The 22450-nt window shown below is 39.4% G+C and overlaps 1 protein-coding gene and 1 long non-coding RNA gene across 6 annotated transcripts in view; one reads left to right on the forward strand and one right to left on the reverse strand.

The window, feature by feature from the left end:
* Nucleotides 1-22450, forward strand: part of jmjd1c (jumonji domain containing 1C) — a 120277-nt gene that overhangs the window by 77710 nt on the left and 20117 nt on the right. For 3 of the 5 annotated variants that reach the window (XM_033034273.1, XM_033034274.1, XM_033034276.1), the window contains 9 exons: nt 2106-2286; nt 2384-3921; nt 5453-5625; nt 11856-14020; nt 15640-15841; nt 17851-18065; nt 18516-18668; nt 20156-20248; nt 20649-20770. In XM_033034273.1, the coding sequence (XP_032890164.1) occupies nt 2106-2286; nt 2384-3921; nt 5453-5625; nt 11856-14020; nt 15640-15841; nt 17851-18065; nt 18516-18668; nt 20156-20248; nt 20649-20770 (4842 nt within the window). The remainder of the gene's footprint in view (nt 1-2105; nt 2287-2383; nt 3922-5452; nt 5626-11855; nt 14021-15639; nt 15842-17850; nt 18066-18515; nt 18669-20155; nt 20249-20648; nt 20771-22450) is intronic. The other 2 variants (XM_033034275.1, XM_033034277.1) reach the window with 2 other exon arrangements.
* LOC116981322 lies at nt 7621-19881 on the reverse strand. The gene is made up of 3 exons (XR_004414210.1): nt 19832-19881; nt 10603-10607; nt 7621-7632 (listed from the first exon to the last, which is right to left on the reverse strand). It is a non-coding gene; the product is annotated as an uncharacterized LOC116981322 (long non-coding RNA).

Raw genomic sequence — 22450 nt, forward strand, 5'->3', positions numbered from 1 at the left:
GTAGGCTTAGTGTATCCCTCAGATTCTTGCAGTCTGGATTCAGATCAGTTTAGTTTATTGGCAAGTGTACTGAGCGAGGTACAGTGAAAAGCTTTTGTTGCGTGCTATCAAGTGAAAAGCTTTTGTTGCGTGCTAGCAAGTGAAAAGCTTTTGTTGCGTGCTATGCAGATTGGTCCAGTTGGCGATATTACCATTAAACACAGGAAATATAAGCAATAATGGTTCTCTTTATCCCTTGCCATTTATGTTTTGAAATGGTCTTGCATATTCTTAGTTTCTCAGTTTCAGATTTTCTGAGTTTGGTTTTACCTCAAAGTGTTAACCTCAATTTTAATTATCATCATTGCCAGCCTGTTTATCACATAGTTCATCCTTCAACGTTTTTCCTCTCTTACACACACGCACACACTATTTTTTGCCCATGGATATTTTCTAACAATCTCAAAGTCAGGTTCCTTGTCATTTTAAATCATTGGTGAGTGTTGGAGAATGCTATTTGTCCTTTTATTGTACAGGAGTATGAATATCTTTCTAGTTTCGTCTTTCAATTTGTGCACATGCAAACGGTGATAATTGATTTCCAACTTTCCATCTTTGCAGTTGGCATTTTGTAGGCAGGTCTGATGCTAAGTTCAAATACTTGGACATCTGCAGCATTGTACTAAAGTTAGATGGACTACATGAAAATAAAATGTATGGAAGAATTCCTCTGTTTAAATTGTAGAAATGTGTGGAACAGATGGAAGATATTCAGCCTATTGTACCTCTGGCAAGGAATGCACTTCATCTTATATCTACTTTGCACCCCTCAGTGTATAACCTCACATGTTATCAATCTTTAAGTGCTCATCTAAATACTTTTTAAATGCGGTGATGGTTTCGGCCTCCACCACCCTTGCAGTCTCTCACCACTATTTCATATGGTCTTTTATCTTGCACAACATTGCTCACTTCAACTCTACTTTGAAAACTGTAATCTCTCCACTCTTGCCCTTGTTCTGAGGAAGGGTTGTTGATCAGAAATGGTGACTCGTTTCTCTTTGTACATTTGCTGCCTGACTGGCTGAGTTCTTCCAACATTTCTGTTTGTTTCAGATTCAAACATTTGCAATATTTTTTTTTGTTTTCGACAAAGTTATTGAACTCTCTGCTAAAGGAAATAGCCCAGTACTATTTACCTACGTTTGCGTGTGCCATAATTTTATACACCTAATTTTAATCTCTCTCTTCTTTCAATATAACCATAATTATACCTGGCAACAAAGTCTTAAGTGTCATTTGCACTGTAAGTTTACGTCCTACAATGCCCTCCATAATGTTTGGGACAAAGACTCGTCATTTATTTATTTGCCTCCGTCTCCACAATTTGAGATTTGTAATAGAAGAAATTACATGTTGTTAAAGTGCACATTGTCAGATTTTAATAAATGCCATTTTTATACATTTTGCTTTCACCATGTAGAAATTACAGCAGTGTTTATACATAGTCCCTCCCCATTTCAGGGCACCATAATGGTGGGACACAGCAATGTCATGTCAATGAAAGTAGTCATGTTTAGTATTTTGTTGCATATCCTTTGCATTCAATGACTGCTTGAAGTCTGCGATTCATGGACATCACCAGTTGCACCTGCAGTCAGGATCGATCCCGGGTCTCTGGTGCTGTACGGCAGCAACTCTGCAACTGCGCCACCATGCCGCAAAGTGGTGACGAGAACAGCATGTCAGCCTAGCCTTTTGCACAGGTCTGCTCTGACCTCACTGGTCTTGCATTCTAAGCTGTGACCTATAATGATTAGAATTCCACTCTTCCTATTTGCCACATTTTGGACATTCCTATTCAAGAACTACAAAATTCATATGTTTCTCAACACATCTCACTATTCAACTATTTATAGGGGATCCCCTTAGCTCCTTCACATCCTTGCATGTCTTAACCTCACTCTATCTAGACTGTATTGTTGATTATCAATCACATTTCCCCACAAAATCATTAACCACCTCCTGATGGTAGATGCAATGAAGGTTATTGATTTTTTTTTTAGTAATGCCTATTACAACACATGTACTGAAAATTGTAAATAGTATTATTTGGTCATATCTAGGGTCATTACACCCGTGCTCAAGCCAATAGCCCACGATTGGCGATGAATTCCCAGAATTTATCAGGGAAGCAGAATCAGCAGCAACAACGAATGATCCGTTCAAATAAAAGGAAAGAATCTGATTGTAGCATTCTGGAAGAAACTAAAACGGAGGATAAATGTGAAAACCCTGTCAAAGAAGGTAAACTCATGTGTTTTGATTTGTTTTCATTTCTTCTCACATTGAGTATTTTCAAAGTATATTAACCAGATAAACATATTCCATTTTTTTCATATAGAATCTTCAAAGAGCAAAGCAAAACAGTCGGTTAATAAAAGGAGAAAGCCAGTTGAAGATGAAAAGCAAGTGACTTCAGAAAGACTGAGAACAAATAATAATTCGGACACTGAAAGCAGCGAGTCTGAAAATTCTGTGAATAAAGTCATCTTAGATTCTTCGTCTGAGCAGAGTTCAGAAACTGAATTGCCAAACACGATAACACTGGATGATAATAAAGATGAAAATATCTTGCAGAAAAAACAGGAATCTGGGGAAAAGATGGTAATTGATAATTCAGCTCTCTGTAATAAGATTAACAAGGAGAATGAAACTCAAAGACCTGAACTAGTTGACAATAAAATTGATCTCCATAAGCCGAAAGTTGATAGTCAACAAAGCATAAAATCCCAAGAAGTAACTGGTGGGTGCATTGTAGAAGTAATGACGACTAGTGAATCTGTGGAGCCATATCCATATAAGCTGTTAAATTGTTCTGAACAGAAATCTTTAATTGGTATCAGTGATGGAATTTTATCAAACAATGTGCTTCAGGAAGCTGTTGATACCTGTTCCCTCAGTCTCGCATCGCAGAAACTGGAAGTTGACACTCTAAATCCAACACATACAGTTTCAAAAAAACACAAATCAGATATTCAAAAATCAGAGGTAGATGTAGATCTGAACAGAATTAACAAAAAAGTCAAATCTCAAGTTGATGAATTTTCAGTTGTTAATGATTACAATAGTGGTTTGGAAAAAGAAAAAGCATCTAATGCTTCAGGACCACAATCCAATCTTCCTGTTCATGCTATCAACAAAATCAGTAAACCAAATAAAGCGACCACTTCACCTGAAACACTGAAGCCTGAAATATCTCATCCTCGCAGCCTAGCTGCTTCAGTTTCCAGGCCAACTGCAAGGTATAAAAATGAGTCAAGACTCCAACCTTTGGGTGCAAGAACAATTGTGGAAACGACAAGAAGCCCTTTAATTGTTGATAAAAATGAACATTTTACTGTATACAGGGATCCTGCTTTGGTTGGACCTGAGGCAGTAACAAAATCGTTGTCACCATATTTGCACCCGCATCATCACCCACTTCACACTTCATCACATTCAACTTGTTTGACCACAAATAGCTCTCATTTATCTGTAAGAGTGTCATCACATAAATCTGCCGGATCTCCACAGACTTCTGGTTCTAATGATGCCCGAGCTCTCAACAGTGCCCTTTCCCACTCAGTTCATTCTTCCCATCTCCTTCCTAAAGTATTACCAGGAATTCCATCAGCATCTTTGGTGTGTGGGCATTTAGATACTGTGCATGCAAGAAATTTAAACCCTTTAGCGCTGGCACATTGTCAGCAACAGTTTTTACAGCAGCAATCATCTCAGCTCCTTGGCCGGACCCATCCATCTACTCCTTATAATCATCTTGGACTCTATCCTGTTATCTGGCAGTATTCAAATGGCACTAATCTGTCTTCGGGTCTAAGCTTGACCTCATCTAAGTGGATTCACCCTGAAAACTCAGTGAGTGCTGAAGCTTTTAGGAGGGTATGTTCCTTTGTTACATATTACACTGTACAAATGTGATGACTTACATGTACCTTGTGGTTGCGTTTTAACCGTTCCTGCGATAGTATTCAGCATTTGTGTATATTTTCTGTTGCACGTTAAAGTTTAACTTACTTGAAGAATAACTGTTTAGAAGTTGTAATCTAATATTGATGATGGTAAATCCATCTTAAAAATGCAATTTTAAACAATTTTGATTGTAAACTATTGCAATAGAAAGATTACAAACTTATTTATGTTTTAGTTCATAAGTTTATATCTCATACTCGAGTGGCTTATATTTTGGGGTGGTGATAAGTTCATTACAAAATGACATCTTGTTCATTGCAAAATGAATTAATGTATACTTCAGGCAAATAGTTACTGACCAGCATTTTATTAAAATCAGGCACAGATTTTTTTTGCTGCAGTCCTTTTAATGCTTCCAAGCTTCATTCTCCAGAGTACTTCCTGAATTTGATCTGGACTTTTCTGTCAAATTCCTGATCATAATCTCAGCTCCCTTAGCCTGAGCGAAATCAGATGGTACTGAGTAGCTGCTGAGAGCCAGACCAGAAAAGAATGGGATTAGGTGTAGCATATCTGGCTAGCTTCATGCTCAAGGTAATAGAATCGTGTAAGACGAAAAATAATTGTAACAGAAAATATCCTAAACATTTGAGTTTTTGTTTTGCTAAAATTGTGCAATTAAAATGAAAATGAAAACTTGCATGCTCTCAATGGAGAGCAGCCGAGATGAACTCATTCATATTCCTGTCCCCTATTTTCAAATGTTCATTTTTTATCACGCAAGTTCAAGAAAAGCAGGTTACTTGTTGTCAAATAATTAACATATGAAAGTAGATAATGGTTTTGCTTTCCTACTTATATTACTGCGTTCAGGAGGTATTGGATCTGACCAATAGATCCAAATTGAATTCACCAGAGCAGGGTGGCTCAGTAATGCAGCTACTTTGGTTGCTACATGTTCAATTCTAGCCTCTGGTGCTGTTTGGGTGGAGTCTGCATGCTCCCTGTGACTGCTTTGCATCATATCTGCTTTCCATCATATCCTACAGATGTATAGGTTGGTGGGTGAAATGGCTATGGTGAATTCACCCTCGTATAAGTAAGTGGTAGAATCTCTCAAGTCAATGAGAATGCGGGGAAAATAAAATGGGATTGGTGCAAATAGGTGGCCTGGAGAGCCATTTATTATGCTGTTATGTTATGCTGTTTAATGCTATTACATCTATGTTATCTATATGTCTATTGTACAGTTAAGTTGAATATTTAAACTGAAAAACAGCTGGAGCAGGATTATTTGTAACGTGGTAGCTGGAATTACTCTCAATGAATATTTAATGTCTTTCATTTGTTACTTATTAATCAAGTTTATGTTTTCTGTGGTACAATTTGACTAAAAACAAATGGCATTTCTAACTGAGGAATTAATTGCACTGAATCTCTGTGCCGTCAGCTTCTGAGAGTGTGACATTTATTGATGCAATCATCTGTATTTTTGGAACAGAATGCATCCTGTCCTTGGCTACCTCAGCACACCTCTATGAGCTCAACTGATGGTCTGGGATTTTTAAACCACATTCCTGTTCGTCCTGCCAGTGCTGAACCTCATCGACCCTCGAAACTGGCCCCGCCTTCTAGTCCACCTTTGTCTAAATCAACTGGAAATCATCAGAAAGAGTAAGCCTCCTGTCTCTGAAGCTATTTAAACATTTTGATAGTCATGCTAAAGATGGCAAATTAGGATAGAATAACGAGTTTAAAATTGTGATCAGAGTGAAAGGTGTTAATTGTTTAAAAGAATTGCATTTTTCTTACTTCAGATTAGATAAAACTAGAAGACTGTTAAGGGCCTGTCCCACTTGGCCATCATTTACGTGACAGGCCGGTAGTAACTGACGCGCGACAGTCGCGTGCGTCGTCTTGCGTCCGCACAGCCGTCTGGAGCGCGTGATGTCATTTGAATACCCACTTTATGATATTTACCCAGTTTATGATATTTATGGTGATTTTCTAAAATGTTCCAGTTTCTTGAGTGGTGCTAGCAATTGGAAAACTGCAGATGCTGGTTTAAATTGAAGATAGACACTGGAGTAACTCAGCGGGACCGGCAGCATCTCTGGAGAGAAGGAATGGATGATGTTTCGGGTCGAGACTCTTCTTCAGTCTGAAGAAGGGTCTCGACCCAAAACGTCACCCTGTCCTGGGCCTGTCCCACTTGGCCGTCATTTACCCGACAGGCTGGTGGCGCGCGAAGATTTCGTGCAGCACGAAATCCTGGCACGCTGCGCGATACCACGCGCAACTCCACACTCCTCCACGCCACTCCATGCGCCCGTCCCGCGCTACCCAGACGCTACCAGGTCACGTAAATGGCGCGCCAATGACGGCCAAGTGGAACAGGCCCTTTAGGGTAACGGTGAGAGATTTAGAGGGGACCTAAGGGGGACCGTTTTCATGGTTGATGACTACCTGGAAAAGACTGACTGACAGAGTGGTGGGATCAGAGTTGCTGATAGCATTTAACAAGTGTCTAGATGAGAACGAATTGTCGGCATGGAAGGCTTTGGCTCAATGTTGAAAGATGGGTCTGTTTCCATGTTGTATGGCTCCATGACATTTACACACAGACTACTTTTGGTCCATTGAATTGGAACAAAGGAACAGGAACTGGTGGACGAATCAAACCTGCTTTGCTGTGGAAAAATAATCATGGTTAAATTTTTTTTAACCTTTGCTCCATTTTCCTGAATTTTTCCATAACGCTGGATTTTCTTAATATCTGAGAAATTTTCCATCTGTCTTGAACTCAACAATTGAGCCACCACAGCCCTCTTGGGATGTGAATCTTTGAAGAAGAAAAAAACTGGCTGTTGAAATTTCTTCTCGTCTCTATCCTAAATGGTCAAACCCGTTTTTGAGACTGTGACCCTGTCTCTTGACAACCCAACCTGGGGAAACATCAACCTGACATCTACCCTTGCATCTTAATCTCTCCCATCTCTGTTCTTGAGGTACTCACCTGCTTCAAGAAGACCACTATCATCCCGGTGCCAAAATAAAGCAAGATCTCATGCCTTAATGACTACCGTCCAGTGGCCTTGGCATTACAACACAATGAAGTGCTTTGAGAGGCTGGTTATGACACATTAACTCTAGCCTACCAAGCAGCCTTGATCCACTGCAGTCTGACTACTGCTACACTGGGTCCATGCCATTTCCCTAGCATGCAATGATGGTGCCAAATTGAGGTGGTGAAAGCTTCAAGTTCCTAGGAAGAAATATCACCAGCAATTTGTTCTGGACCAGCTACATTGAAGCTATGACCAAGAAAACATACCTATGCCTCTATTTAAAAGACTTACGAAGTTCGGCATGTTCCCAACAGCCTTCACCAACTTCCACAGATGCTCTGTAGAAAGCATTCTATCGGGATGTATCAAAGCCTGGTTTGGGAACTGCACCATCCAAGACTGCAAGAAGTTGCAGATGTAGTGCAGGTCATCTCGCAAACCAAGCTCCCTTCCATTGACTCCATCTACACTTCCCATTGCGTCAGCAAGGTCGGCAGCATAATCAAGGACCAGTCACATCCTGGTCACTCCATCTTCTCCCCTCTCCCATCAAGAGTCCCGGCAAGAAGTACAGAAGTTTGAAAACGCAGACCTCCAAATTCAGGGACAGTTTCTTCCCAGCTGTTATCAGACTATTGAAAGGTCTTCTTATCGGCTAGAGTGCAATCTTGACCTCCCATCTACCTCATTGGAGACCTTTGAACTTTCCTCTTCAGAAGGGTCTCGACCCAAAGCGCCACCTATTCCTTTTCTCGAGAGATGCTGTCTGACCCGCTGAGTTACTCCAGCTTTTTGTGTCCATCTTTGGTTGAAAACAGCATCTGCAGTTCCTTCCTAAGCATATCTTTAATTGGACCTTATCTTGCACTAAATGTTATATCCTTTATCTGTACACTGTGACCGGCTTGATTATAATCATGTAGTCTTTTCATTGACTGGATATCATGCAAACAAAAGTTTTTCACTGAACCTCAGTACATGTGGCAATAATAAACTAAACTAAACCCTGTAAAGTCCCTTAAAATGTTTGTATTGTTCAATGTAATGTCCTCTCAGTCTTTTCATTTAAGCCCATTTTGCTTATTCTCTCCTCTCATGACAAATCTTACATCACAGGAATTAATTTGTTCACCATTGCTTCATTCCTATTGCTAATATATTAGTCTTTGCCTCAAGAGACCAAATCTGTATTCACTACTCCAGATTTGTCTTACCATGGCTCTCGTTAATAATAATTGTACTCAGATTCTCCTGTTGTTTGCCTTCTGAATTGCTTGCTATATCTGTGTGTTAACTTTAAGTGATCTGTGAGTATGTCTGAGCACTAACACCTTTTAATCGCTCTCCATTTAAAATTCTTTCACCTTTTTGCTACCTCTACCAATGTGGACAATGTCACATTTTTCTACTGAGAAGCCAAATTAACCACTTCAACTGATTTTCATCGTCATAGCCTTAGGGTTGGACAGTAGAAATAGGTTATTTGGCCCACCACACCCATACCAACCATTTTGTCCATATATACCAATTCCATTAGCCTGCGTTAGGATCGTATTATGCCTTACCTACTTGTATCTGTCCAAAGGTAGACAAAAATGCTGGAGAAACTCAGCGGGTGAGGCAGCATCTATGGAGCGAAGGAATGGGTGACGTTTCGGGTCAAGACCCTTCTTCAGACTGATGTGGGGGCGGGGGGCCAGGAAGAAGAAAGGAAGAGGCGGAGACAGTAGGCCGTGGGAAAGCTGGGAAGGGGAGGGAAAGGAGGGAGAAAGCAAGGACTACTTGAAATTGGAGGTCAATGTTCATACCACTGGGATGTAAACTACCCAAGCGAAATATGAGGTGCTGCTCCTCCAATTTGCAGTGGGACTCACTCTGGCCATGGAGGACAGAATAGTCGGATTCGGAATGGGAGGGGGAGTTGAAGTGCTGAGCCATTGGGAGATCAGCTTTGTTCACTGTGCGGAGGTGTTGGGCGAAGCAATCGCCAAGCCTGCGCTTGGTCTCAACGATATAGAGCAGTTGACACCTAGAGCATGAAATAGATGAGGTTGGAGGAGGTGCAGGTGAACCTCTGCCTCACCTGGAAAGACTGTTTGGGTCCCTGGATGGAGTTGAGGGGGGAAGGTAAAGCGACAAGTGCAGCATTTCCCGCGGTTGCAAGGGAAAGTGCCAGGGGTGGGCTGGTTTCTGCCTCTTCCTTTCTTCTTCCTGCCCCCCATCCCCCCACATCAGTCACCTATTCCTTCGCTCCATAGATGCTGTCTTACCCACTGAGTTTCTCCAGCATTTTTGTCTACCTTCGATTTTTCCAGCATCTGCAGTTCTTTCTTAAACATTGTATCTGTCCAAATGTTATTTAAAGATAGGAATTACATCTTCTTTGGAAACACATTCCAGATATCAACCACTGTCTTTTACAATACATAATCACCTCTCTGATATCCTTTAAAACCCTCGACCTAAACAAACAGTCTCTTTTTGATATCCATACCATGGGAAAATATTTTGATGATCTAGGCCTCTTAAATCGTAAAATACTTCTATTAGGCCCCTCCCTCAGCCCCCATTTACTCCAAAGAAAACAAACCCAGCCTATCCAATCTCTCCCCATAACTGAAGTCTTCCAATCTCGGCAATGTCCTGGTTTTCCCCATTGTAATTACATCATTCATGCAGTGTGGTGATTAGAACTGCGCATAATACTCCATGCAAGGCCTAACCAGTCCTATCTAAAATTGCAACATCGTATGCCCGACATAATGAAGGCAAGTATGCCATATGCTGCCTTTATCATCCAATCGACTGATATTGCCACTCTCAAGAAACTAGACGTGGACCCCTAGGTCTCTCTTCAACATTCCTTTGTGTCCTTCTATTTACAGTATATATCCTCCTATTTGATCCGAAAGGTTGTCTGTCCATTCCACTGGCAGATGCTGCCTCACCCCCTGCCTGAGTCCCTCCAACAATGTTTTTTGCTCACGGACCAGTGGCCTATTCAATCTACACCTTCAAATGTGCCATCTATCACCTCCTAGAGGTGCCCTTCTGCTATATTCCTTGGAGAGAAGGAGGCTGAAAGGTGATCTTAAGGAAAGTGTATAAAATCATAGTCATACTGCATGGAAGCAGGCCCTATGGCCCAACTCATCCATGCCGACCAAAATTGGGCAGCTTGGTTGGCAGGAACGAGTTGGACCAAAGAGCCTATTTCCCTACTTTTATTTGACTACTTTCACTGTTACTGATGTTAACCAGTCTATAGTTTGGTGTTTTCTCTCTCCCTCCTTTCCTACAGAGTGTGGTTCCATTTGCTACCTTCTGATCTTTCAGCTCATTTCTAGAATATGTGATTTTTAAAGATACCTGCCACAGCATTTCCTTCAAAAGGATGTGTGTCTTTTGGTCTTGGGGATTTTTATCTTTCACTTCTATTAATTTCTCCAGTATGATTTTATTTAACTAACATTAATTTACTCTAAACTTGTATAGTTCACAATTTTCAGGTTTCCTGCATTGTCCTTTATGAGGACAGACAGACACAATATTTCTTTTCTTCCGCAATATAATTTATCCTGACTCAGCCTGTAAAAACATCAGGACCACAAAAAAATGTGAGCATGACTTGGCCACGAGGCCCTTCAAAGCTGCCCTGCTGCTGAATGTTACTTTTTTTCCATTTTGCATATCATGATAAGGTCCTACAATTATGTTTTTGCCAGCTTACTGCCATGTTCTACTTTGCCTTTCACTCCCAATGGCTTGGAACTCCTTTTATTAATGAGGAGGGAAGTGTCTAAACTAGGAAGTATAAATTAGAGTGCCAAGTAGTACAGAAAAGAAAATAAGGGAGGGGGGGGGGGGGGGGGGGGGGGGGGGGGGGGGGGGGGGGGGGGGGGGGGGGGAAGAGTGATTGGTTTGTGTAGTAAAAGAAAAAAGGATAGTTAAATATTTAAAATATATATCTCCAGGGGTTATTAAAATAAAAAATAAAACTCCACGTTTTTAAAAGTATATTTTCAATACATTTGACTCTATGCATTCTGACACTGAACGTTGGTCTATGATTTGCAACCTAATGAGGGTGAGCATTGATAACCTTGTTGCTGAGCTGGAAAATGCTGGACCTCGACTGCACTTTCCAGTCACCCCATTGCATTTGCCTCATGTGCAAAGAAACAGAAATAAGTCCTGCCGACTAATTGACCTGATGCCATGTGGTCAGAAGGCACTTTCATGCTTTATAAATATAATGATAAGAAGCATTTAGAAACATATGAGAAAAGTTTTAAATAATTGACCGTGCAATTCATATAATACACCACAACTTAATATTTAAAAATTGATTTGAACTTTGAATCTATGTGATTTGAACAAACTGCTGGAGGAACTCAATGGGCCAAGCAGCATCTGTGAAGGATTGGTGCTGAAACAAGGTCTCTGACAAACTATCAACCATCCCTTTGCCTCCACGGATGCTGCTTGGCCCGCTGAGTTCTGCCAGCAGTTTGTTGCAGATACAAGCATCTGCAGTCACTCTTGTGGCTCTATAATTTGGAATATATTGACCGTGAAAAATACTGTATAAATTAAAGTTCTATCTGATGACTGGTCCAAATGCTGTGTGTGGAATATTGAAACACAATGCAATGGATAAAAGTTATTTTCACGTTGATTCATTAACAAATGAATTATTATGTTTAAAACATGCTTGTGTTATAAGGTGAAAATGAATATTTATGCAAAAAAAATTGCAGAAATTTGAATGTGAATATTCTGCCAGGGAAATCATTGTTATAATCATTGCATCTGTTTCTTTTGCTTTTTAAATAGAGAAATTGACAAGAAAACTGTAATTGATTCATTCCATTCTGTTACTTCTGCTCAAATGAAGCTTGAATTTAATCATGATGGACATTCACACGGAGTGGAAAGCCAGCTGACCCAAGGATTTATGAACACCGTTCTTTGTCAGAATAAGCCAAAAAGATCACTCCCGGAACAAATTGACAGTCACAATATGTATAAAGAAGAGAGTCGTAAGATTCTGCAGGAGAGCATTGAAGTAGCTCGTCTTGCTTCCACAGTCAAGCCAAATGAATGTGTGAAATATGGCCTTTCTAGAATTCCATCTTTGCCTACTGATTTAAAACCCCAGAACATAAAACAAGATAGAGAAACGAAGTATTATGCAATCCAACTTTATGCATCAAAGAACTCGGTACCTCATTCTGTGCCCCAGAGCAACTATTTTACTACTTTGTCAAACAGTATTATAAATGAGCCACCTCGGTTATATCTGTCTAAAGATGCATGTCCTTATGCTGAGAAAACTAATTCTTCAACCCATGCTCTCCTTTCCTATAATAAGACTCTTTCCAAACCGCCTCCACTTATTAAGCATCAACCTAAAGGTGAGGGATCAGGTGGCAAACATACAGAACAGTTTTCCCATCAGGTGACTTCTCAGAATGCCATCTCAAATACATCTGATCACAGGGGAACGACAGAACAGTTGCCAGTTTTGCCATCAAATTCTATGAGAGGTATGCCATCTCTGCAAAGAGCCCCTATTTACCATCATCCATCTCATCACATTATGGAACGGAAGGAAGGTAATTACCGCAATCTGTCCCCACCGACCTTAACTCCAGTACTCCCTGTCAATGCGGCTAAGCTTTCTGATTTGCAGAAACCTCCAACTTTATTGCCAGAGCCAAGGCCCGGAGTAAAAAATTGCACAAACAATCAAACAATCGCTTCTAATGACAGCTGGAACACTAGTACAGGATTTATTCGTAAGCCTGTTTGCCATTTGGAAAACAGAAACAGCGATGTAATACAAGTTCCCCCAGCATCTGTAATTGTAAGACCATCGTCCACAGTTAAGCATGAAATTAAAGCCGAAATTCAATGTAATGCCAAGGATTCTGCACGGTTAGTAAGGCAAACAAATTTATTTGATTCAAAATTCAAAGAAGTATGTAAAGTTATATTGCCTAACTTAAACTTGGATACTGCAAGTGGAGAACATGAGAAAAAGTTAAAGATTTTTCTTCCAGACAACAATTCAAGCTTCAGTACTGTCACCAACTCTTTCAATAATAGCAGTGCTTGCCCCTCAACTTCTGTAGCCACACCAATTAACATTGTAAGTGGCGAAGAAACAAATACAACCTCATGTCAATCGTACACCCCAGTCAATAGTATAGCAGGACAAATTATTCCCAAATCTTCAGATCGTTTCAAAACACAGGTACAAGAATGCATGATTGATACCACATCTACTGCAATTTGTTTAGCAGTTGCTGCAAGAACAGGAAGCACTGTGCAAAGTGACACAGGAATCTCAAGCACAACTGATTATTACCAGTTGAAGAAACACAAAGCAGCGCTGGCTATGGCCTTCTCTGGAAGTACTCTTCCTAATAACAATGAATCTGCAAGTCTTAAATATTATAAAAGTTCAGTATCTCTACCTCCCAAAAATACTGGAACATTAGGTTTATTTTGTAAAGTAAATTCTGTCACTAATGGTCAGATTCCTCAATCCAATCAACCGAGTTTTCACACAAAACTGAAAAAAGCTTGGCTAACTAGACATTCTGAAGAAGACAAAAACACATGTAAAATTGAAAATTCAGGGACTACAGGGAATGATGCAAAGAAGCCAATTACGATTAATTCTTCGGCTTCCACAACAAATGATGTAGACAAGAAGGCTCAACCTGATGAAGGGAAAGGTGAGCAGGAAGAAAGAAAACCCAGAGGAACAAAAAGAACTTATGAATCTGATGTGTCAGATGACTTCGATGTATCAGATGAATTTGAACATAAATTGGAGCACCGTGTCAAACGCCAACCCAAACCAACCTACAAAAAGAGACAAAATGACCTGCAAAGACGAAAAGCTGGAACTGAGAGGGAGGACGTGGAAATAAAGCCAAATGGCACATTGTATAGGAATACAAAGGAAAAGAAAAATAAACTTCAGAGCAGTAAGTCGGCTAAAGTTCAATTAATGTATAATTTGATTTGCATTTATAGTTCCAAATTATTAACATGTAGGAATTATGTACCCTGATAATTGGATGTTGTGAAATGTTGACATAAGCCTTGTGGATAACCAAGCATTTGAATGAACTATTCATTTTAATATTTGTTCGTGTGATCAAGGTTGAGATGACAGGGCAGTACTATTTTATTATTTGGTCTTAAAGTTATGGGCCTGCCCCACTTAGGCGACTACAGGAGACTATGCGGTCGCCACATGTTCGCGGCTGGTTGCCGGGGAGTCACCTTCATGGTCGTGAGTAGTTCCCGCATTCTCAGAACTAGTCGCAGCTTCATTCTGGTCGCCGCTAAATTTTCAACATGTTGCCATGAAGAGTAGTGAGAATTCTCGTGCCATAGGTGCAGTGGTAGTGGGTCGCCAGGAGGTCGTAGGTCGTCGCCGGTGCTGACTGGTGAATTTCATTGGCTCATTGTGGAAAAAAACGTAAACAGTAGTTTTCAGAACCAAGGATAACAGACCGGTAATGTTAATGTCCGCCGAGCTTCACAGCTGTATATCTCTGGCTTCTTAAAAGTTGTCTCCACTCCTTCTCCCCATCCCGTCTCCCCCCCTCTTTTAAAGGACTTAAGTGACCCTTCCCGTACACTGTGCTTTCAGCATCTTAATTACAGCGTCAACCTTCCTGTTCATTGCGGTGTGTGTCTGTATCACATTGGCCTTTCACTCAGACAGCGTTCCCCCCACTTGCCCTGTCCCCCGCCTCTACAACTGGCTGGTGAAGGAAGCGATGTGTGTATGTATGTTCCACTCTGACAGTCGCCGTTCCAGTCGCTGGTTTTTCAGCGACCTGCTACGACTTGACAGTCGCCGGCAGTCGACTGAAAAATCGCCTAAATAGGACAGGCCCATGAAGAGTCAATTATGGAATCAAAATTGCTAATTAATTGCTAATTAATTGCTAACTGAATGAAATGTCCCTTGCAGAAAGGGACATGTTTAGTGAACCACATTTACAGACAGTTCTGACCTATCAACCCACAAATTAACATGTATTGAATTTCTTTTCATAATTGCATTGGGTAGCTGATCTAGTTTTAAGATCTTTAAATTATTCTACTGTAAGAAGAATGTCATTGCTCTGGAGATGTACAGGGGAGATTCACCTGGATGTTGCTTGGATTGGAGGGCTTTTGTTATAAGCAGAGATTGGATAGGCTGGATTTGTATTTCCTGGAAAGAAGGCTGAAAGGTGACCCAATAGAAATATACAAGATTATGAAAGGCCTAGTTAAGGTAGGTAGAAGCCAATGGTTTGACGCAAGAGAGAGGTGGTTTAGCGATAAAAGGAAAATGTATTTCACACAGAATGGCTGATAGCTGGAATGAGCTGGAAGAAGATACAATCACAGCATTTTAAGAGGCATTTAGGCAGGCACTTGATTTACTGTGGATTAGAAGGCTATGGACCTAACGAGACAAATGGGGTCAGTAAAGATAGGTACAACAGTCAGCATGTATGTGGTGGGATGAATGGCCCATTTCTGTACTGTATGACTCATACTCTGTGCTGTAGTTCTTAAAATGTTTGTTCTACTTTTGCAGATGGTTTACCACGCTCTGTCTTAAAAGACTGGAGGAAAGTTAAAAAGCTCAAGCAGTCTGGAGAATCTTTTCTGCAAGATGGTTCATGCTCTGAGATAGCCTCAAATCTTCAAAAGTGCAGGGAATGTCGTATGATTCGTTATAGAAAAAATGAGGAATTCAGTCATTCAGCTGTATTCTGCAGATTCTACTACTTTCGCCGGTATGTAAATATGAGTTTGGGTTCTACACAATCATAATGCAACAAAAAAAGTAAAAGCTCGTTTTTCTGATTAAATTGAAACAAATCAAGTTAACTTCATAATTCAGAGCGTGGTCTAGCATCTCGGCATAAATAATAAAGAAGACAATTATTTATTATCCATAAATACTAATTTTTCAATTTTTTATAAAAGGGATAAGGAGATAATTAGTTTACATAATCTGAGATATTCTAGACCTGCAAAATTTAAGAGCACAAGATGCATAATATAACAAGGGGTTTTAGTTCTCAGAGAGAATAATACTAAGTTCAACATCAGTTTGGCTGTGCTCAAACATTTGAAAGCAAAGATTTCTGGAACATATCTTCTGCAAAGGTGATTAACACTGAAAAAAACAACAGTGAAAAGAACACAAAGGAGACCCATAGATTATATAAGGCAAAGGTTATGCGAGAAAACATAATGCTGAGTATCCGATAAGTACAACTCTTCTGCCATGTATAAACGAGAAGAATAAGTGCAGCTGCTTGCAGTGTAGCTGCTGCTGCTAGCGCCGACGATGGCTGCCACGGTGTACTGCTTCTTGCTGTTTTGTATGTGTGTGTTGTCTGAAAACTCTCAATAATGTTTTATGTATCATTCTTAACTGTCACTATGTCATGTTGTCACTTGCGGGCGGAGCACCAAGGCGAATTCCTTGCATGTGAATACTTGGCCAATAAACTTATTCATTCATTCATACAATAATAATACCACGTGGGTAACCTGGAGCAAAACCTTTTAAATATCTATACTTTGCTTTTAGACTGTTCAGAAATCTGGGTAGTTTCACTTCTAGCTCACCAGATGATGTTTGCAACACATCCTTTTCACTTACTGGGCCCCTTGTCCGGTGCTGTCTTTCACACATCAGTCTCTCTGTTCCACTCCCTTTCCTCTGGCTAGGGGACCGCTAGACCAGTGAGGATGATGAACACAATTAGATTTCTCCTTTACCTTTTGATACTCTAATGAACAAAATTTTTAAAAGACCACAAAAAAGTCATTGAAATAATACATCTGAGTAACGCAAAATTGCCATTGATGGTGAGTGAATGTTCATCTTTTGAAAGCAAAGTAAATATAGATTAGGAGTCATTTAATTTTTACCAACACTAAAAATAAATTCTGATTTCCCTTCTTTACCTGATATAAACAAATAATTATAACAAGAAGATACTGAAGTCAGATTAACAAAATTCTAACATAATATTTGTTAATACGTTTCTGATTTCGACAACAAATTATAAAATTATTGGAGCTTAAGAAGACAAATCAGAACACCATGAAAGATTATATTCATAAAGGATGTAGTCAAAACTGGAGCTTTTTAATGGGCTAAAATGATTTTAAAATTATCAAGTTTTAAGAAGTTAATGATTTTCCCATGGATTATTTAATAATAAACTAAACAACGCAACATGAACTGGGAAATAGCACCACAAATAGCACCTTTCTGCCCATCGAGTCTGCACTGTCCAACGATCACCCTGGTGCACACAAGTTTTATCCAACACACTAAGGACGATTTACTGAAGCCAATTAACCTACAAACCTACACGTCTTTGGAATGTGGAAGGGAACCAGAGCACCTGGAGAAATCCCACACAGTCACAGGGAGAACATATCAACTCCGTACAGACAGCACCCGTACTCAGGAGTAAACCCGGGTTGCTGGCACTGTAAGGCAGTAACTCTACCGCTGTGCCACTGTGCCGTTCCACAGTGTTGAGTCTGTAGTTACAATATTATATTAAATTATAAGATATTTAAAATATAATTGGATAAAGATTTGGTGTTAGGCATTCACAGAAAAAAGGAATGTGAGTTCAAGTAGATGGCTCAAATTGAAAAAAAAATGCCTAATGTGCTGAGATTCCACACTTAGTTTCCGAGAAAGAAGTTATATTTATTGAAAGCAATAAATTGTAATTTGTGTTGTTATATTTTCTCATTTTTATTTTCTCAGACTAGCATTCAGTAAGAATACAGTACTAAGGGCAGACGGGTTTTCAACTCCTGACCAGTATGATGATGAAGCAGTAAACTTGTGGTTACCGAGATATACCACAAATCTGAATTTGGACACCGAATCTTCCAAATATATATTGAAAAATGTTGGAGATAAATTTTGTCAAATAGAGAGATCTGAGAAGACTGCTATGACATGGTTTAAACCAGATGGTAATATTTAAACCTTAATGACCATTTCAGTCAGAGTGCTGAGGTTTCTATTTTGATATGTTTAATATGTGCAATTTTATTAAATTCTTGTAATGTAAATGGTACTGCCGAATTGGTTATTAATGTTGAGTTGACAAAGATGTTTGCTTCAAGAATTGGAAATAGAACTTTGTGTTTTGGAAGAAAATGTTGAAATTGTAAGTATAGATAGCGTGGATAAATCGTCCTATTTGCATGTTTTGTGATATGGGCCTCAGTATATTTTTATATTGTGCCAGATATGACATTGCTTTTATGATTCATAGAACATTTAATACATTCATTCATTATTACTTTTAAACATTAATAATTTTCGATATAGCCTAAACAAAATGCAGTCAAAACTGGTGAACTTTTCCCTATTAACTGAAAGCTTCTGTGTATAGTAACATTGTTTATTTTGTATTTCAGCCAAACTAGCCTGGAAGAGAGCAGTAAAAGGAGTTCAAGAAATGTGTGATGCCTGTGAAGCCACACTGTTTAATATCCATTGGGTTTGCCAGAAATGCGGATTTGTGGTCTGTTTGGACTGTTATGAAGCAAAGGAAAGACGGGGTTCCAAAGGTCAGTTCCGAATCAATCCGATTCATGAGGAAGATAGTATGTAAGGAATAATCATTATTCAGTAATTTTGATGATGGAATGGCCATTCTTTTTATGGATTGGAATGAAAATCTTTGGTGATTTCACGTTTACATTTATGCTACTGTGATCCATGCAAGTCTTGGAATTATACCTAGTCATGCATTTATCAACCTATAGGGTCTTCTGCGTATGAAATGTTAAATCTGTGCTGCTTTATGAAAATTGGATCATGATGTTTGAAAATGTGAATGCTGCTTGAATTGACCTTTTGTTCTTTCCGAGAAATTTATGAATTCTCTCAAAAATCAGTTTCCATAATTTAAAATGGTTATAAATTGTAATGCAAGTGTCAAAATGGCTAATTGGTTCGTTGATAATTATTACTAGTGATTGAAATTCTCATTTTCTGGCTTTAAATCTTTCAAGAAGTGTCAAAAAAATGTATCATGTGGTTGCATCATTGTTTGTACAACCTTGCTTTATGTAAATTGGCTGAATTACAACAGGGAATGCACTTTCATGATAGATTGTCTAAAACATTTGCACTATCTGATCCAATGAAAACTTGTATTAATACAAACTTGTACAATAGTTTTGAAACTTAAAAACAATTTATGTTATAATCTGTGGTACTTTAGCTTAATTTTGTGATCTTTTTGACAGTTAAAGCTCAGTTTAAGGTGTAAAATAATTCTGGAATAAAACAGTTTGAGATGTCTTGGGCCGATTTGTCTTTCATCTCTTCAAGTGCGAAGTCCAATATGTTGTTAAACTTGGTTTATAAAGTTCACTGGAGATCGATTGGTAAATAAATGTAAATTCAAAGGTTTCGGGAACTGTGATTCTCCCATTCTCGATATAACAATATACATTGGCCAACCACTGTGAAAGAGTACTGTATATGTAGTTTCAGGGCAAGCTCAAGCAGCATAAATATAGTTCTGCTAGTGAGTATGTGAACAGTAGTCATAAGACCCAGTGGACAGGTAGCTTATTTTTAGAAGAATAAATTGGTTCATGAGAATAAATCGATTGAAAGAAACATCATGGAAACGGGCCCACCAACCACCGATCACCTGTTCACATTCGTTCTATGTTATTCCACATTCTCATCCACTCCCTATGCACTAGAGTTAATTTACGGAGTCCAATCAACCTACACACCCACACGTCCTTGGGATGTGGGAGGCAATGGGAGCATCTGGAGACAACCAATGTGGTCACATGGAGAATGTGCAAATTTGACACAGATGGCATCCGATGTCAGGATTGAACCTGGGTCTCTGGCACTGTGAGGTAGCAGCAAAACCAGCTGCATCACTGTGCCATCCTTAAATATTTCTGTTTTCATCACTTGGAACGTGTTCTTCAGTGATGGAACCTTTATAACTGTTCATATTCGATCTTCTCTTTAACAAAGATTCATTTTACATAAGTGTATTTTTCCTTTTTTTTTATAATTGTAGCTGTTAAAGAAATTTATGTCTGGCTGAAGTGTGTCAAAGGTCAAGTTCATGATCCAAAGAGCCTGATGCCAACACAGATTATCCCTGGTTCTGGTAAGTTTCCAATCTGCAGTTTAATTATGAATCTATTTCAGAAAACCTTTGGTAAGCATGTAAAGTTCCAAGAATCAATTATGCACAATTACTTTGTCGTGTTTTAAGTTGTTCTGTTGGTATACTATGATTGTGCCCGAGGAAAGACCATTTATTTATCCTAGAATGCAAGGACAATTTTGTTCATTATTAAATGGAAATATCACACTGCGAAAAATAATATTTCAGAGCAGAAAATCTGCCAAAATAAATTTGAGTCAAAATAGAATTCCTACTTATTAAAAGTTCTTGAGCAAAGTGTGAAATGTTAAATAACACTACTTGTCACCTGAACAATTCTTGTGCATATTTTAATTTGCTCTTACAACATCAAACACATTTTTCTTTTCTTTACTGTTAGTTTTGACAGATATTGGAAAGGTAGTGCATTCCATCAAGGACAGTTGGAACATTTCTGCAGGTTATTTTAAGGAACAAAATGTACAGCCTTCCAAGCTCTCTACAACAAATGGAGTTTTGCAGGTATAGTACAGTATGGTGAAATGCAGCTTTCTTATTACTCAATACAAGTAATTATTTGGATTGGTAAACCTCTGTTATTTTAGGTGTTCCTTTTTAGGTACATTAGGTATTCTTGCCACTCTGGATGAAAAGTTTACTTCAGAAGCCTTCAGAATTCAGAGCCTTATATTGAGGTTACATAAATCCTGGTGGTTGATAGAAAAATATTTCTCTTGTGGTATGATATCAACTTACAATGTCATCAACTAATTTAAACAAGTGATAAAAATACTTCATCCTGGATGGGAGGGAAATTATAATTTTGGTCAAGGAAGTTTGAACTTTTGATTATATTCTACATATTTGTAAATCCTGAATCTCAAGAGGTGAAATTACCAGGATGAAATATTCCCACCAAAAGTGACTATCTGTGGCAATAAAGAAGGTGGGATTTTTGTATCTCCCATCTGTATCCAGACCTGGGTAAGTAGATTTGTCTAAGGTCTGCCCGCACTGACGAGCTCCACGGTTTCTGATAACCCTGTGATCTCAGTCTCCGAGACCTTTAACAGAACATCCTTCTCAAGGCTGAACCCTTGGAAAAAGTCCATCCTTGATGGTGCACCTGGCTGTAGGGTTGTTTTGAAAGGCAGGTGGTTGGAAAAGACCAGAGATGAAAAGACTGAAGATGTGAGACAAAAGGATTAAAGAGTGTTGAATTGTGAAGCTAGAGGAAGGAATGCAGGTGGGAGGGGGAGGGGAGATACGTGGATAGTCAAACCCGAGAAGGGAATATATTGGACCTTGTTTTTTGGAAATGAGCGGATGAGCATTTTGGGGTGGCTGGAAAGTGGAGATTTGGCAAAAACATAAAGACAAGACTTCAAGCATAATATTGAATTGCAGAACATGCATTAGTGGTAAACGGCTTTCTATCACCCCAGTTAGTGTTGATTTATTATAGTGGGGGGGGGAACTACTAAAAATATGAAAATTATTTTAGAATTTGCCAGCTCATGCCTTTTTGTCGGTTACATCGAACAGTCCTTGTTCCTGGCGTACACCGGCATCCCCTAAGATTTTCTCCTCTACATCGATGACTGCATTGAGGCTGTCACTTGCACCCATGCAGAACTTGTTGATTTCATCAACTTTACTGCCAATTCCACTGTGGTATCAAATTCACTTAGACTCTCTCAAACATCTCTTCCCTTTTTCAATCACTCAGTCTCCATCACAGGGACAGACTATCAACTGACGTCTACTACAAACCCTCCCCTGCCCAGTTCCATCTGCCCATCACCCACCCCTCTTCTCCCCCACCCCCCTCTTTACTTAAATCCACATATTACCCACCAGTCTGTCCTGCTCCTCTCTCAATTACACTTACCTGCTATCTTCCCTCTACATTCTCAGTCCTAATATAGGGTCTCAACCCAAACATCGCCTGTTTCATTTCCTCTGCCAATACTACCAGTATTTCCTCCTGTGCGTTGTATTTTGCTCAAGATTCAAGCATAGAAACATAGAAAATAGGTGCAGGAGTAGGCCATTCGGCCCTTCGAGCCTGCACCGCCATTCGATATGATCATGACTGAGCATCCAACTCAGTATCCCATCCCTGCCTTCTCTCCATACCCCCGATTCCTTTAGCCACAAGGGCCACATATAACTCCCTCTTAAATATAGCCAATGAACTGG

This window comes from Amblyraja radiata, chromosome 15 (genome assembly GCF_010909765.2).
Source record: "Amblyraja radiata isolate CabotCenter1 chromosome 15, sAmbRad1.1.pri, whole genome shotgun sequence".
Lineage (NCBI taxonomy): Eukaryota > Metazoa > Chordata > Chondrichthyes > Rajiformes > Rajidae > Amblyraja > Amblyraja radiata.